The sequence below is a fragment of the Lycium barbarum genome, chromosome 8 (genome assembly GCF_019175385.1).
Source record: "Lycium barbarum isolate Lr01 chromosome 8, ASM1917538v2, whole genome shotgun sequence".
Lineage (NCBI taxonomy): Eukaryota > Viridiplantae > Streptophyta > Magnoliopsida > Solanales > Solanaceae > Lycium > Lycium barbarum.
In genome coordinates, this window is record NC_083344.1 from 129102691 (window position 1) to 129116608 (window position 13918).

Below are 13918 nucleotides of genomic sequence, written 5' to 3' on the forward strand. Positions count from 1 at the left end.
TTTGAATGCATTTGGCTTCATAAGTAGTTTGAAAGTACACAATGTGTTTTATTGTTACTGATTAGATATGTATTTGAAGCCCTTCAAATACACGCGTCCAAATACATAAAATCATTGTTACTGATTAGTCATGTATTTGAAGGCCTTCAGATACACGCGAAAAAATACAGAATTTTAGCAAAGCGTAGCTACAAATGGTAATATTTAAAAGAATAACTACAAATGGTAGAAAGTTACAATAAAGTAGTCATTTGAGTAATTTTACCAAGGATAAATCCCCAAAAAAATTCACATTGATGAAGCCTAGAATGAAGGTTCTGAAAAGTAAACTTGCGCAACCCATTCACACAGACCCAATCAGATGAAGCTCAGTTACTGTCAGCCAATTCAGCGTCCAAATAAGTAAAGGGTCATTCGAACAAATGTCCTATTTTGAGATGGTATTTAATTTTTGGCCCTTAAATTTGTGGTCTTTAATTTTTTTCCTTCATCATTTTTTGCGCGGCATAATTTTAAATTTCGCTCGCAATATTTTATGTTTAACTTTCAACATAATCTGAAAAATACTATTTCTTTTGTTTTCAATTTATGTGGCACAATTTTCTTTTTAATCTATCCTAAAAAGAATGTCAGATTATTATATTTAGAAACAATTAACTTTATGAGATGACTTACGGCTCCACACACATATATCTAATAATAATTGTTTTGGACCACAAATTTCAAAAGTCTCTTTTTTTCTTAAATTTCGTGCTTAGTCAAATGACGGCACATAAATTGAGATGGAGGGAGTAAAAAACTTATACCACATAACATAATTGCTACATAATTTATACCGAGCCAGAACGAAACAGATCTAAATATTTTCATTCAACAGGTAGCAGGGACAAAAATTAAAGGCCATTATGCGAGGAGCAAGAATTAAAGACCAGTGCGTTTGAAGGCCGATCCGTGCATAAACTTGTAAGTAAAGCCCAACCCATACAAAGCCCTAAATCCTGTTATATACATACATTCATCTCTTTGTTTTACCTACTAACTAGGGTTTCAGTTGCTTCCTTTACACACACAGAGAGACAAAAAAAAAAAAAGAAAAAAAATGCCGGCAGGACATGGATTAAGGTCTCGTACTAGAGATTCGTTTTCTCGTGCATTTAGAAAGAAGGGTGTTATCCCACTTTCGACTTATTTGAGGATATTCAAAATTGGAGATTATGTTGATATTAAGGTTAATGGTGCAATTCACAAAGGAATGCCACACAAGTTCTATCATGGTCGTACTGGTCGTATTTGGAATGTTACCAAACGCGCCGTTGGTGTCGAAGTTAACAAACAGGTCCTCTCTCTTTCTCTCACACACACATACACATAAACATACATGTACCTGACATGTTTTTTTAGCTCTTTAATTTTTTGTTGCTTAAAGTAGTCATTGGTTGTCGGTATTTATACTCAGTCCCAATTTATGTGAAGTGTTTGTCTGGGCACAGAGTTTTAGAATGATAGGGAACTTTTGAAATTTGTGGTCTATAAATCATTTAATTATTGTTACTGAATATATTGTCATTCTTATTGGGACCGACTAAAAAGTAAAGAGTATCAGATAAATTGGGATTCATGGAGTGTATAATATAACATAACATGAAAAGGTCGGTTTCAAAAAAAAATTGGTTTAGGGTTAAATGTGGTTACTAAGGTGATATTATAGAGACGAAGCGTATTTTTTTTTGTTTTCGAATGCTAATTGATGATTATTGGACATGAAATTTGAACCAAAAAAATATGAGGTATGCATTTCGACTCGGGAAACAAATGGAGTGTTTGCAGCATATGCTTTCCTTTTGAAAGGAGTTAAATAATAGAATTGAGAGCTTTCAGGGCCTTAGAGTGAAGAGCATTTATTTTTCCAAGTAAAATGCATGAAAGGAGCTCTGTAATAGTGCACACTAACCTAAAGCTTCGAGCATTGTTTGTAGAATGCTACGTGGATAACAAATGTTGAATTGCATTTTTAATAGTGGAAGAAATCACTTTTTATTTTATAACTATTGTTAGATAAAAGAGTTTCTTTCAAATGGAATAGTTAGTATAGGAGAAGTTTAAGAACTCATAAGAGTAAAAACTTTCTGTGAAATGGAATGGTGAGGGAGAAGTTTGAGAACTAACAGAGTAAAAAGTTTCGTTGAAATGGAATAGTAAAGGAGGAGTTAATGAACCCATATGGTAAAAAGTTATCAATGTATAGATCAAATTGACAAATACAGGTTATCATTAGGTCTTGAAACATGAAAGCTTTGAGATTTCTACTTAACTGGAGCTTTTTAGTATGTAACTGACCTATTAAAAGACATGCTAATGTTTCTTGGCTGAAATGATGAATACGCAGCATCTCTTTTCTGTCAGCTTTTTCTCAGATATCGAGGATATCTTGATGTGAAAGTCCGAAGGGCTGAGATTTCTTGTATATCTGTTGTCCTTTTGACCTTGTTATTTTTGGTTCTCTCACACTAAAATGCATGGCATGCCTATTTAACTTTGTTCTTCGTTGTTCTCTATCTCAGGTTCGTAACAAAATCTTAAAAAAGAGGATCCATGTGAGGATTGAACACATTCAGGCTTCCCGGTGCACTGAAGAAGTCAAAGAAAGGATCAAGAAGAATGATCAGCTAAAGGCTGAGGCCAAAGCCAGAGGAGAGGTCGTCAGCACGAAAAGGCAACCCGCAGGACCCAAACCAGGTTTCATGGTTCAAGGCACTACATTGGAGACGGTTACCCCCATACCATATGATGTGGTCAATGATTTGAAGGGAGGCTATTGATTTTTAACTCTGTTTATGTGCTTTTATGAAATTGAAAGACAGGATTAGTTTTTTGGTGTTACCTCAGACTCTGGTTTTTATTTCGAAATTTTGTTTACAATATCAGTTGAGGCCTTCATTGAACTTGTTGCTCCAAATGGAAGTGCGAAATTATCTGTTACTGCTTCATTCTATGCACTGATTATGAGTTCTATTTGAATTACATAAGCGCTGCGTTGCCTTATCCTTCTTTTGAATTACTAATGAGGAGAATGTTAACCAAATGTGTGTGATTTTCAACCTGATTTAATGTTCACTAAACCTTTTTCAGCGTGTAATCTTGTATTTAATGTTCATTGTCCCTCTATGAGGTGACAATCTCTAATTGATTTTTTCTCGAGTGGTAGAGTTCCATCTCAAACAGTGATAATGCTGCGTAAGCTCTATTGTAGCCACAAAGCAATATCTCTTTGTAAGATTAATTTGTGTTCCTCAAACACAGCTAATATAATGATTGTCTCGTTTAGGAGGACTAAAACTTGGGATTTCACACCAGCAGTTATGGTTCAAGTTTCTGAAAAGAAGAGAAAAATATCAATGTGTTGAAAGTATTACTATTAATATTCATAGCTGTTTCGTAGGATTAAGTACTATCTTCATAAATAAAACGACATTTCCTGATCGGCTTATAATTGCTCCTCTTTCTCCATTGTAATTTGTGTACATTCTTTTTCATTAGTTGTCATGTTGATGATAATGGCTTGAAGATCTCTTGTAAAATTAAGAAGTGATACATTTGAATAGTAGACATAGGGCTCTGAACGTTCGAACTCCCAAAAGGTAAAATTACTGGTATTCATAGCCAGTATCATGTCACAAAATCACAAAACTTTTTTTCAAGTCTTCTATTCTGTAGAAGCAGACTGGATTCAGAGCGCACAACCTTAATGCTTATGCTGCTAGTTGGACAATACAAGAATACCCTTGTTTGAGGATTGGAGAACGCCAACCAAATATGAAGATCATAGATTTGTTAAGACTCCAAAATATTAGTTCTGCTGGTTTCAAAAGTAGACAGTGCCTATGTATTAGACTCAAGTCCTGCAGGTTTTGCATTGAGAAGTGGTTGCAGTGCCTTAACAACTATGGTCATATTTGGCCGAAAATCTGCCTCATATTGAACACAAAGTGCTGCAACTGCTGCCATCTGAGAGGAAAGTATACATAAAATCCATAAATGGAATACAGTTAGAAAATTATAACATGAAGTATTCCAAGATTTCTTTGACTGGTTTTTCTACAAAATAATACTAGCAAAGATCAGTGAGAAAACCTTGGCAATTGCTTTTGCAGGACAGTCATTATTTAGCTTTGGATCAACACACTGTTTCACTTTGTCTTCACTCAATCTTGGAGTTGCCTGCAGAAAGTTCGAGCATGAATTAATAGACTGTTCGTATAAATAGGTCCAATAACAAAGAGGTAAAAGATAAGAACTTACCCAAGTGACAAGACTTTGTTGCCCTTTGGGCATTGTATGATCCACTGGCTTTCTTCCAGTCAGGAGTTCTAGAAGAACAACGCCAAAACTATAGACATCGCTTTTTTGTGTTATCTGTCCTGTCATTGCATACCTACACAACAATATATCTTTATATTAATTTATCTACTGATTGTAGCAAGCGGGTTTTTCTTGTCAATTCTAAATTTCTTTTGTGTTAACGTTTACTATAACGATGAGTTGTTTTATAAAGCTTGATAAACCAGAAGCCTACTCCGGAGCGTGGTAGCCAAATGTCCCCAAAACTCGAGTGGAATGCAGACGAGCTGCTGTATCGGAAGTTTGGTTTGTCAAGTTGAAATCAGCAATCTTTGCTGTAAAATCATCAAAGAGAAGTACATTGCTGGATCTGACATCGCGATGAATAATAGGGGGCTGAATTTTCTCATGTAAGAACTCGAGGCCTTTTGCTGCACCATATGCAATTTTAACTCTCTGGTTCCAGGTAAGAACTGGACCAGGCTCCGCACCTTGAACCCCTTTTCTACCTACAACGAAAACATCCAACATTCAACTAAAATGCTGCAAGAAATCTTGCATATATTTGATGTCTTTTTGGCTTGAAGCCTTTGTGCAGTGTGTTACTCCGTCCATCTCAATTTATGTGAAGTGTTTGACTAGCATGGAGTTTAAGAATAAAAGGAAGATTTTGAAACTTGTGGTTTAAAACAAGCTATAGATATTTGTGCTGCTATAAATCAGTAAAATATAAAGTTTAAAGTTAAATTGCTATTAAATATAGAAAGAGTGTCTTATAAATTGGGAGGGAGTATTAGTGAAGGTCAATAATCACGAGAGTAATTTTATCAGTTCGATTTGACATACCGTGTAATACATCATGTAGAGAGCCCATAGCTGCAAATTCATATATCAAGATTCTATTGTTTGCTTCTAGGCAATACCCCATAAGAGTCACAAAATGCTCATGCTTAAGTCTTGAAACCGTTGATAACTGCATAGGCAAAAAATATCAAATTTCATGTAGTATAACTGTGTCCTATGTGGACTGGACACCCTTCATCGGAAACTTATACTGAATATATAGAAAAATGTATTGTGTATATAGGTCAAAAGTTACTTTTTATACATATATATTACTCCAGTAATTTTTTAACACCCTTATACTTCTTGCATCATCACTGGTCCTTACTTGTTGCCACAAAATTAAAGAAGAGAGAAATGATATTATTAGGGAATTCACCTGGGCTGTAAAGTCTGAATCTGGTTCTGCTGAAGAACTAGTGTCCAACTTTTTAATCGCCGCTTGCTGGCCATCGCTTAATTTAGCAAAAAATACGCGTCCGTAAGATCCCTCTCCGATCAAAGCTTTCTGACCAAAGTTACCGGTCAATTTGTTTAGCTCGTCCAAGGGCACAGCCGGTATCTCGATTGGTAAAACTTTCTGAGGAGCTCCATTTCTTGTACCACCCCTTGGCTCTGCTCTATCACTAACTACAATACCAAAAAAGCTGTTTTGATATAACAAATGGAGTAGTAAATTTTATATATCAAATTTAGTACTATATAATATCTGCATCTTTCATCTCTTATCCAACCTTTGACTCAGAAATGAAGAGCATGATATCCTGCTATATCAGGTAGATAAGGAACATACTTGCATAAAAACAATGTTCTCTTTTCAAAAGTAATGCTTTAGCTTAATATCATCAGTTTGATACAAAATTATAAAGCTATACTACAGCTAAGATCATTCTTTCAAGTATACGAAAATAGAGGGTAGGAGTGCGAAATTCTTACCGATCTTGGTGTTTACGTTAAACCCAACAATTTAATCATTAAGTTACAAACTAAACTGAGAATATATATCACTTAACCGCGGGTGGAGCTATGCGGGGCTAGGAGGACGGAAGGGGTTCATCCGACCCCCTTTGCCGGAAAATCATATTGTCTATATAAAGTCAAAAGAATTATGCATATATAGTTGATGTTGAACCTCTTTAGTGAAAATCTCGCCTCCACCACCGACTTAAGCATGGTTAAATGATAAAAAGTGTATGTACAAGACGCATATAAAAATGTACGTGCCAGACACATCTCTTTGTACTTATTGATTTGGAGTAAACACCGAGAACATATAAAAAAGAGATTTCCGAGTAGGAGCGTACCACCACCGTAGGGATTGCCGGCTTTAGGAGGGGCTGTATTTTGGTTAGGTGGCGGACCACCGCTGTAAACGTCCTCTTCTCCACCTCCACAGCACGACATTGCTATTCAATTAGGGAAGCTTCAATCTCTCTTCCAAATGCTGCTTTTATCAATCCATATAAATTTTGTATGAAACACAACAGAATTTCCTAGGAAAACTTTAGAAGATATTAATTAGAATGCACATTGAAAAAACTTATGAAGCAAGAACCAAGAAGACTCAAGGGGTCGTTTGGTTTTTGAAATATTACATATATTTGTCAATCATGAAAAGGAATTAAGCACCAGAAATTCAGAACTATGAAAATTAGGAGGACATTATTAATGTGCTTTATCCCGTAGAACCAACATGTTTATATTAGATATCCGTGAATTCATCCCTACATGACCATTGGCGGAGCCTGAAATTTAATCAAGGGGATTCAAAAAGAAAATTCTTATGCCAAGGGATTCAACAACTTATATATATGCAAAAAAAAAAAAAAACATTTTTGCACTATTTGTGTAGTATAATTTTTCAACGAAGAATTGAACCCCCTATGCCTCCACCCCTACACATGATTGTAGCTCAATGAAACACAATATTATATAGCTAAATATGAGAGATGTTACATACCAAAATTCTTAGAGAAAGAAACAGCAATCTATCATGGAAAATGAGTCTGGAAAAAAAGGGGAGATAAAAGATTGAGAAAATCAGAGAAAAAAAAGGAGAAGGAGAATTAAGGGAGATGCTTCATAGCTGCATTTCTCTTAAATTTCTTGTTTTTGCTTTTGTTAATTTTCTTCTCTTTTCCTTTCTTTCTCTGTGGAAAAAAAATGGATTTTTTCTGTTTTAAACGGGAAAGTCGCATGGGCTCTTTAAACCGCTAAAACCAACACATTTCTACCTACTAATTATTAGTACGTGACTCCCTTCTCTTTGCACGTCCCTGTATTTTCAATTATTGTCATGCAGTTTTTCATTTACCTTTAACTTTTTTTCTATTCAACTATAACAAATATATATACAGTCAAACCTCTTTATAATGTCGTCGTTTGTTCGGATATTCTTTTGCTACTATAGCAAAATATTACTATAGAGAACATAGAACCATCATAGTAAAATGTTATTTAAAAAAGATGGTTGTTATAGAGAAATTTGATTGTATATGTGGTTCGATCTAAAGTGTCACTAATTATAATTTTCAACCAAGGTTCGTAGGTTAATTATATCAGGGGAGGGTTAGGGAGAAAGGACTAAAATTGACCCCTTTTGAGATTGGAAAATTGACCATTTCTTTTTATTAAAAGACTATTGCTTGATATTACAAGTTCTTGTAAATAACTCATTCCATATGCTTGCTAAAAAATTCCTCAGACAACTTGAACAATTTAACTTTTAGACAAAAAATCAAGGATAGAATAAAATACTTTTCAATAAACAAATCAATTGAAGGAATTGATAGAATCTCCCAAGCTGGATCAAGAAATAAATCAACTTTATTTCATGCAAATTAGTAGTACTAAAATCTTTTACATGAGACTGGATTATGACTTCCAACTTACATGTTAGTGAGTTTGGTATCGAGAAGATATTTTCCGATGGATAACATTTTCCCTCATACCAAACACACCTGTTTTCTTCATAAGTGATCCTGAGGCTGGTGATATACAACATGCTGAAAAGGAAAACTATGATATATTCAGCTTCCGAAAATTGACACTATACAATTGCTTAATAGGTACCATTAACTAGTCGAATGCTCCTTCCATATACGACCTATGACCTTCAACGTAAGCTCTTCTACGTTCCCACCAGAGAAGAAAATTGCTAAGCTTCTCGGAATTATAAGTCCATCTTTACAGTCGCGAACTTTTCTATGGCTGTCTCGTATACTCCTAGGAACACCTTGCCATGTCAACTTACGGCCAAAACCACCAACTTCTAGACTATAGTTGAACATTTTGGCTTCATTCTCCTCGCCCATAAAACGTAGAAATGCCATGTAAACAGGTGTCATACCTAGCAAAAACGCCTCAAAGTGCAAGACAAACTGTTTTCCAAAACAGTCGAAAACCTGCATTGAGTGAAATAGGTCATTGTGCAATCCAGGAGCCATAACATAAGAGATGTTAATCCGCCTGTCCAACAGATTTCTTGAGTGTCCGAGCTTTCGAATGGCACAAAACATTTCCAATTTTTTTTTCTAGTTCCTTAAAAATGGGCTAAAAGGGAAGGGCATTTTTGGGTACTGCCTTATATACTGCTTTTAGGCAACTTCAATTCGAGGAACACAAAGACTAGTTTAAGCACTGAGCCTCCCCAAATTTAAGGTGTTTCTTTAAATACGAAGACGAACATTTACCAAAAAATCGGCAAAAAAAAAAAAAAAAAAACTCTGTTTGAGACAGAATGCAAAATACAAAATACCCCTTATCAGGATCATTACTATTTTTTTCGCAGAAGTAACTAGCATTTTGTACATCACTAAACAGAATTTATGACCAAAATTAGCTGTTAAAATCAGCAAAAGACTTACTGTGAGCATCCATACAGCATTCTCAACTTCGTGTGCATTCGATTTAACATATCGATGATTAAACGTGCATCCTGTATGCATATCAACTTTGTGGTCCTCCTTGAGATGCAACATAAGTGTTGGAACATCCCCTTTTATCGAGCATTCTGATCCAACGTAAGGACAATGGTAAGGTCGAAATTTGCAACGTTGTTCGTGTTTGAGCTTTCGATAGTAGGGTAATATTTTGTGACAGCCAAGATTTTGATGTCTGCAGGGCAATTCCAATGACTCTGCTACTTTTTCTAAGGCTAAGCACCTTATGTTTCCCAGTTCATTTTGGCAAGTAGGGCAGCAATTATGTGCTCCAATCTTGCAGTTGGTGCATAGTGTATGACCATTTGGACACTACAAGGATTTTATATACTGAACGTGAGATAAAAATATTGAAACAAAGAATGCAAGTGCTTAATAATTAGCAAATGATGGAACATACTTAAGTAAATAAAACTGTTCATAGGTGTTCTAGCAATCTGATGCAGAGGTAATAAACTACTACTACTAATACTCAATTTTAAGATGAAAATATGATGATATAAAGAGTGCGAGCACCCAAGGGTGTGGCTCGTGGTCAACGAAGACGGCGAAAATCATGGGAGATGAGGGTTAAATTCATAGAGAAAATTAAGCTAAATTATGGTGGGTAGAGTTACTCGATAACTAGGCTAGTGGGAGGTAACAAGTACCCGATGGAATAGCAATCTGGCTCGGGTACCACCACCGTTACAAAAAATACACTTTAAAGAGCTTAATAAACTATGTTGCTCGGACGCTCCAAAAATGGTTCCATGCCCGTGTCGGAACCTTCAAAAGAAACTGTTTTTTTAACAGAGGAGGATCCCGGATTTGAAGTTTATGGTTTCCTGCTGTGACCTCAAGTTAATATATAATTATAATTGGATTTACATTCAAATATTTATAAATATTTAGTGCATATTTAATACATGTATAAGGTTTGAGCAAAAGTGATTGTGCTCTGGTAAACCCACAAGTTGCACTCTCCATCCGTCACTGTTTTTGAAAAGCCCGAGCAACATAGATAGACAGTTAAACCATATGTGAACAACCACAGGAGGAGTAATTACCTGGTAAAATGGAGGATACATGGACCTTTCGCAGATTGGGCACTCAAGCAACCTATGGACACCATGGATTGAAGACTTTTGAAACTTTTCACCAATATGTGTAATACTTTTATCTAGCTCTGTCTTTATTTTGTCACAAAGTGTAAAATTTTGCCATGATTCTACAAGTTCCTTGCAACTAGCACCACCTCCAGGAGCCATATTTGTCAACTTAATTGATATACTTCTATTTGCACAACTTAAATAACCAAGGTTAACCACTGAAAGTGGCTGACTTAATGAGTCTAAGTCTCTGGTCTCTGTAGAAACACTTGAAAGATTAGAAAAATCAAAGAGAGGAAACAACGGTAATATTACGCAAAGAAAGACCATATATACTGGTAGAAGTCCAGATGCTCATTATGACTTAGTCTATAGTGGAAAAGACCATAACAACAATAATTACGCCTCAGTGCCAAATAAGTCACGATCAGTTATTATGAATCTTCACAGACTATTCTACTCCATTTAAACTCATCTCAGGTCAATATTATACTATAAACAATATTAACAGAAAAGGAAAAGTACTAAAACTTCAGTCCAAGGATAGTCGATTAACATCTTTTCGTCGGAAAATGATACAGTCTAGATAGGTTAAACAAACTTCTCATTTATCTATATATACCTTATATTGAATCCTCTTGACGTTGTGTATATTTGCCTCTTTATATTTTGACTCCCGATAATCTTGATTTCTCCATTACTAAAACATATTGCCAACTGATAAATATTACTCCATATAGATCATTTTCTTGTACCGATAATGAAAAAGACAATCAGAAAAGAGAAGACCAAAAAGTGGACCAGTAGTTATTGAGTGGGGACTTAGTCTGCTATTCTTTTATTAGCTCGACCTGTATATATAATCTTTCATATTCCCTCTTGTTTTTTCCTACTTGGGTAGATGAGGTAGGTATAACTTTGAGCTAATTTAAACCAAATAGATTCTTTCAACAATACTCCAATGGAATTAGAAAATTAAAAATGATCTTTTCAGCATATTTGTTAATATCTCCAAGAAACGACAAACGACCAAACACAAGGTCCAAAAAAGTACAAGCAGAAAAATTCATTTAGATGCATTCATCTGTATGCATTTATAATAAATATACATCCATTTGAAGGGAAAAAAAAAAAATTCAGAAGATAGAGAAGTAAACCAGGGCTCAGAAGGTTAAATTAATATTGTGAGTGAGATGAGAATAGTTGAAAGCCAGTAAATTAAAATTAAGTCTCGTTTGGTTTCGCTAATTAAACATAGCTGATATTACAATTAAACATTTATGTGTTTGAATAGTATAGTGTTGAATCTTTATTTATTTTTTTACAAATTTTAGCCAGTATGCACTCGATAGTTACTGTACAACTAGTGTAGATTATTAAACACTTGTATTATTGTGCGTAGAAACCAGTGACAGCTGCGAATAACTTAGACTGTTGAATTTTTTTTAACTGACTAGCTAAAAATGTTAAGATCCGATAAAAAAAAAAAAACTCCATACTTGTTGGACCACCACCGAGTTGTAACAGTAATTAATTTGTCATATAAAGACAATACTATATTCACACAGAGACAATTCAGTGAATTGATAGCCCAACCAGCAATCATCAGGACCACCCTTTTCTGTTTTCCTTAATCTAATATTCAGTACTTTTAAATGAAATCATAGAAAAGGCCAACAACAAAAAATGTCCTTCAGTTTTATTTTGTCATCAAGAAACATCTTTCTTGCAATCAACCAACCATTCATGTTTAAACCCAAGATAGGTTTTGCAGAAAGCTGCCCAAACAACCAAGGCCTATCCTAACAACTTAGAGCCTGTTTGGATTGGCTTATAAGTTGCTTATAAGCTGTTTTCAGCTTTTTTTGAGTGTTTGACTAGCCAGCTTAAAGTCATTTTGTGCTTAAAATAAGCTCAAAAAAATAATTGGGCCCATTTGACTTAGCTTATAAGCTGTTTCAGCTTATAAGCCAAAAAAAAAAAATTAGACTACCCCAACTTATTTTTTTTAGCTTATAAGTTGTTTGCAGCTTATAGACATAAGCTCATCCAAACAGACTCTTAATATTCTGAGAGCAGCACACCAGAAAAAACAAAAAACAAAAAAAAAAAAAAAAAAAAAAAAGGAAAGAAAAGAATAGAAAAGAAAACCTTATAGCTTATGTAAGTGCCTTACATAAGCAATTCTTGATTTTTTTTTTTTAACATAATCATGGTATTGTGACTCCATATATAACGGGTTGATAAATATGAAACGCCGTCTACTGATCACTTTTCAATCATATTTTTTAAAATAACCACGGTTTCACCTGCGAAAATTGAAACTACATGATAATTGCTTTTTATCAATTACAAGGACTAAAAAGTGGTCATTTGTGAATTTTACCTAATTGCATACATACAAACATTAAATGAAACGAAAGATGAATAAATATCCTATGAGTAGACTCCCAAAGAGCGCAGTTATTGAAATTATTAGTAAATTTAAAAATAATAGTTGTCAGTTTATTATTGTTTGAGAAGCTAAGCGTACTCTTTTAGGATCATAAAATTTTTGAGGTATTCTTTAAAATTTTAAGCTATTAATAATGTAATTTATTAAATTTTCATGCATATTCTAAACATGTAAGTGTAATTCACATAAATATATTAACAATCATATGTCCGCACTGTAAATATAAATTTTTCACTACATGTGCTCTGAATCCCAATCCTTTAAGGATGTAGGGAGTAATAGAAAAAAAATCTCAAAAGGTGTGGTTATAAATATGAGATTTTATTTTAAATAAAAATATGGTATATATATGCATATGATTCTGCACGTCAATCTTTTTTACTTTTTATTTTTTAAACGATTTGTTTCCTTAATTCCATTCTTAATGTTCACATGTTTGCCTTCAAACACTATAATTTCCATGCAAATAATCTTGAAATATAAATAACTCATAAATGTATTACTAATAGCAAAATTAGAATTTATAAGCAAACCACTTTTGAATCTTGAGTAGAGCTTTCAAATTTAAGATTTTCAACAGAAATTTTATCACTGGGTTGTTCCACATAATTAAGAGTATCACCCTAACTTATGTGCTCCGTCTCTTTTCCACTTTGTCAGGATCATCTCCCTGCTAGTATTTTAGAATTTTTTTCAAATAATGTTCAAAATGTGAAATTTCGATTGTACTGTATACATGAATATGCAAGAAAATTAATGGATTAATAACAACACCTAAGAATCATCCTATTGGACATCAAAATAAAAAAGCACCTCTAAATCCCCCAAAAAAGCACCTCAAACTAATAACCAACTAAGTTTGTTTTAAAACAAAAACATTCACAATTGATTTTCAATTAACATATATTAAAACAACATCTTGCATTAAAAGAAAAATTTGTTGTACAAGAAAAGAGAAGTGAGTAGAAAATTTGTGATTGTGGTGTTTTCCTCCGTTGCTCAGACAGATAATCAATATCTTTATTGCATATCATTCTTAAAATGTGTGTTGTTATTTCAGTAAGTCAGGATCTCTTATCATTTTTCTTGAAGATTTTGTGCCTTTGCCCTTATTTTCCACTCTTAACATTTTGCAGAAAATTAAACCCATTTATTTCTTTATAGTGACTTTCGGGTGTATTAAACATAAGTTGAATGAAAATAATCTATATATATAAAAAAGGAGAGGTACAGGCAACGTGGTTAAATCA

At 34.0% G+C, this 13918-nt stretch overlaps 3 protein-coding genes across 5 annotated transcripts; 1 reads left to right on the plus strand and 2 right to left on the minus strand.

The window, feature by feature from the left end:
* Positions 1 to 1029: 1029 nt before the first annotated feature.
* LOC132607371 (large ribosomal subunit protein eL21z/eL21y-like) lies at positions 1030 to 2979 on the plus strand. Its single transcript, XM_060321307.1, has 2 exons — positions 1030 to 1336; positions 2562 to 2979. The coding sequence occupies exons 1-2, from the start codon at positions 1100 to 1102 to the stop codon at positions 2817 to 2819; spliced, it is 495 nt and encodes a 164-aa protein (XP_060177290.1). The 5' UTR covers positions 1030 to 1099; the 3' UTR covers positions 2820 to 2979.
* LOC132607370 (probable protein kinase At2g41970) lies at positions 2894 to 7325 on the minus strand. Of its 2 annotated transcripts, none has more exons than XM_060321306.1 (8): positions 7142 to 7325; positions 6486 to 6625; positions 5561 to 5811; positions 5185 to 5311; positions 4574 to 4847; positions 4300 to 4432; positions 4132 to 4218; positions 2894 to 4005 (listed from the first exon to the last, which is right to left on the minus strand). In XM_060321306.1, the coding sequence occupies exons 2-8, from the start codon at positions 6583 to 6585 to the stop codon at positions 3880 to 3882; spliced, it is 1098 nt and encodes a 365-aa protein (XP_060177289.1). In that variant the 5' UTR covers positions 6586 to 6625; positions 7142 to 7325; the 3' UTR covers positions 2894 to 3879. The 2 variants fall into 2 exon arrangements, with proteins under 2 accessions (XP_060177289.1, XP_060177288.1); XM_060321305.1 differs by having other exon boundaries at positions 6486 to 6683; positions 7142 to 7324.
* Positions 7326 to 7987: 662 nt separating this feature from the next.
* LOC132607373 (E3 ubiquitin-protein ligase SINAT2-like) lies at positions 7988 to 11088 on the minus strand. Of its 2 annotated transcripts, XM_060321309.1 has the most exons (4): positions 10836 to 11088; positions 10172 to 10470; positions 9048 to 9434; positions 7988 to 8585 (listed from the first exon to the last, which is right to left on the minus strand). In XM_060321309.1, the coding sequence occupies exons 2-4, from the start codon at positions 10370 to 10372 to the stop codon at positions 8256 to 8258; spliced, it is 918 nt and encodes a 305-aa protein (XP_060177292.1). In that variant the 5' UTR covers positions 10373 to 10470; positions 10836 to 11088; the 3' UTR covers positions 7988 to 8255. The 2 variants fall into 2 exon arrangements, with proteins under 2 accessions (XP_060177292.1, XP_060177291.1); XM_060321308.1 differs by lacking the exon at positions 10836 to 11088 and having other exon boundaries at positions 10172 to 10811.
* Positions 11089 to 13918: the final 2830 nt, after the last annotated feature.

Bases quoted from the DNA above. Each gene is read 5' to 3' on its own strand.
- LOC132607371 (XM_060321307.1), top strand. From the start codon at position 1,100: ATGCCGGCAGGACATGGATTAAGGTCTCGTACTAGAGATTCGTTTTCT. The intron at 1,337-2,561 runs GTCCTCTCTCTT...TCTCTATCTCAG, and splicing joins GTGTCGAAGTTAACAAACAG to GTTCGTAACAAAATCTTAAA.
- LOC132607370 (XM_060321306.1), bottom strand. From the start codon at position 6,585: ATGTCGTGCTGTGGAGGTGGAGAAGAGGACGTTTACAGCGGTGGTCCG. The intron at 4,219-4,299 runs GTAAGTTCTTAT...AACTTTCTGCAG, and splicing joins AACAAAGTCTTGTCACTTGG to GCAACTCCAAGATTGAGTGA. The intron at 4,006-4,131 runs GTTTTCTCACTG...CTTTCCTCTCAG, and splicing joins CTGCAAAAGCAATTGCCAAG to ATGGCAGCAGTTGCAGCACT.
- LOC132607373 (XM_060321308.1), bottom strand. From the start codon at position 10,543: ATGGTCTTTCTTTGCGTAATATTACCGTTGTTTCCTCTCTTTGATTTT. The intron at 9,435-10,171 runs GTAATTACTCCT...AAATCCTTGTAG, and splicing joins TGTATCCTCCATTTTACCAG to TGTCCAAATGGTCATACACT. The intron at 8,586-9,047 runs GTAAGTCTTTTG...CACTCAATGCAG, and splicing joins ATGCTGTATGGATGCTCACA to GTTTTCGACTGTTTTGGAAA.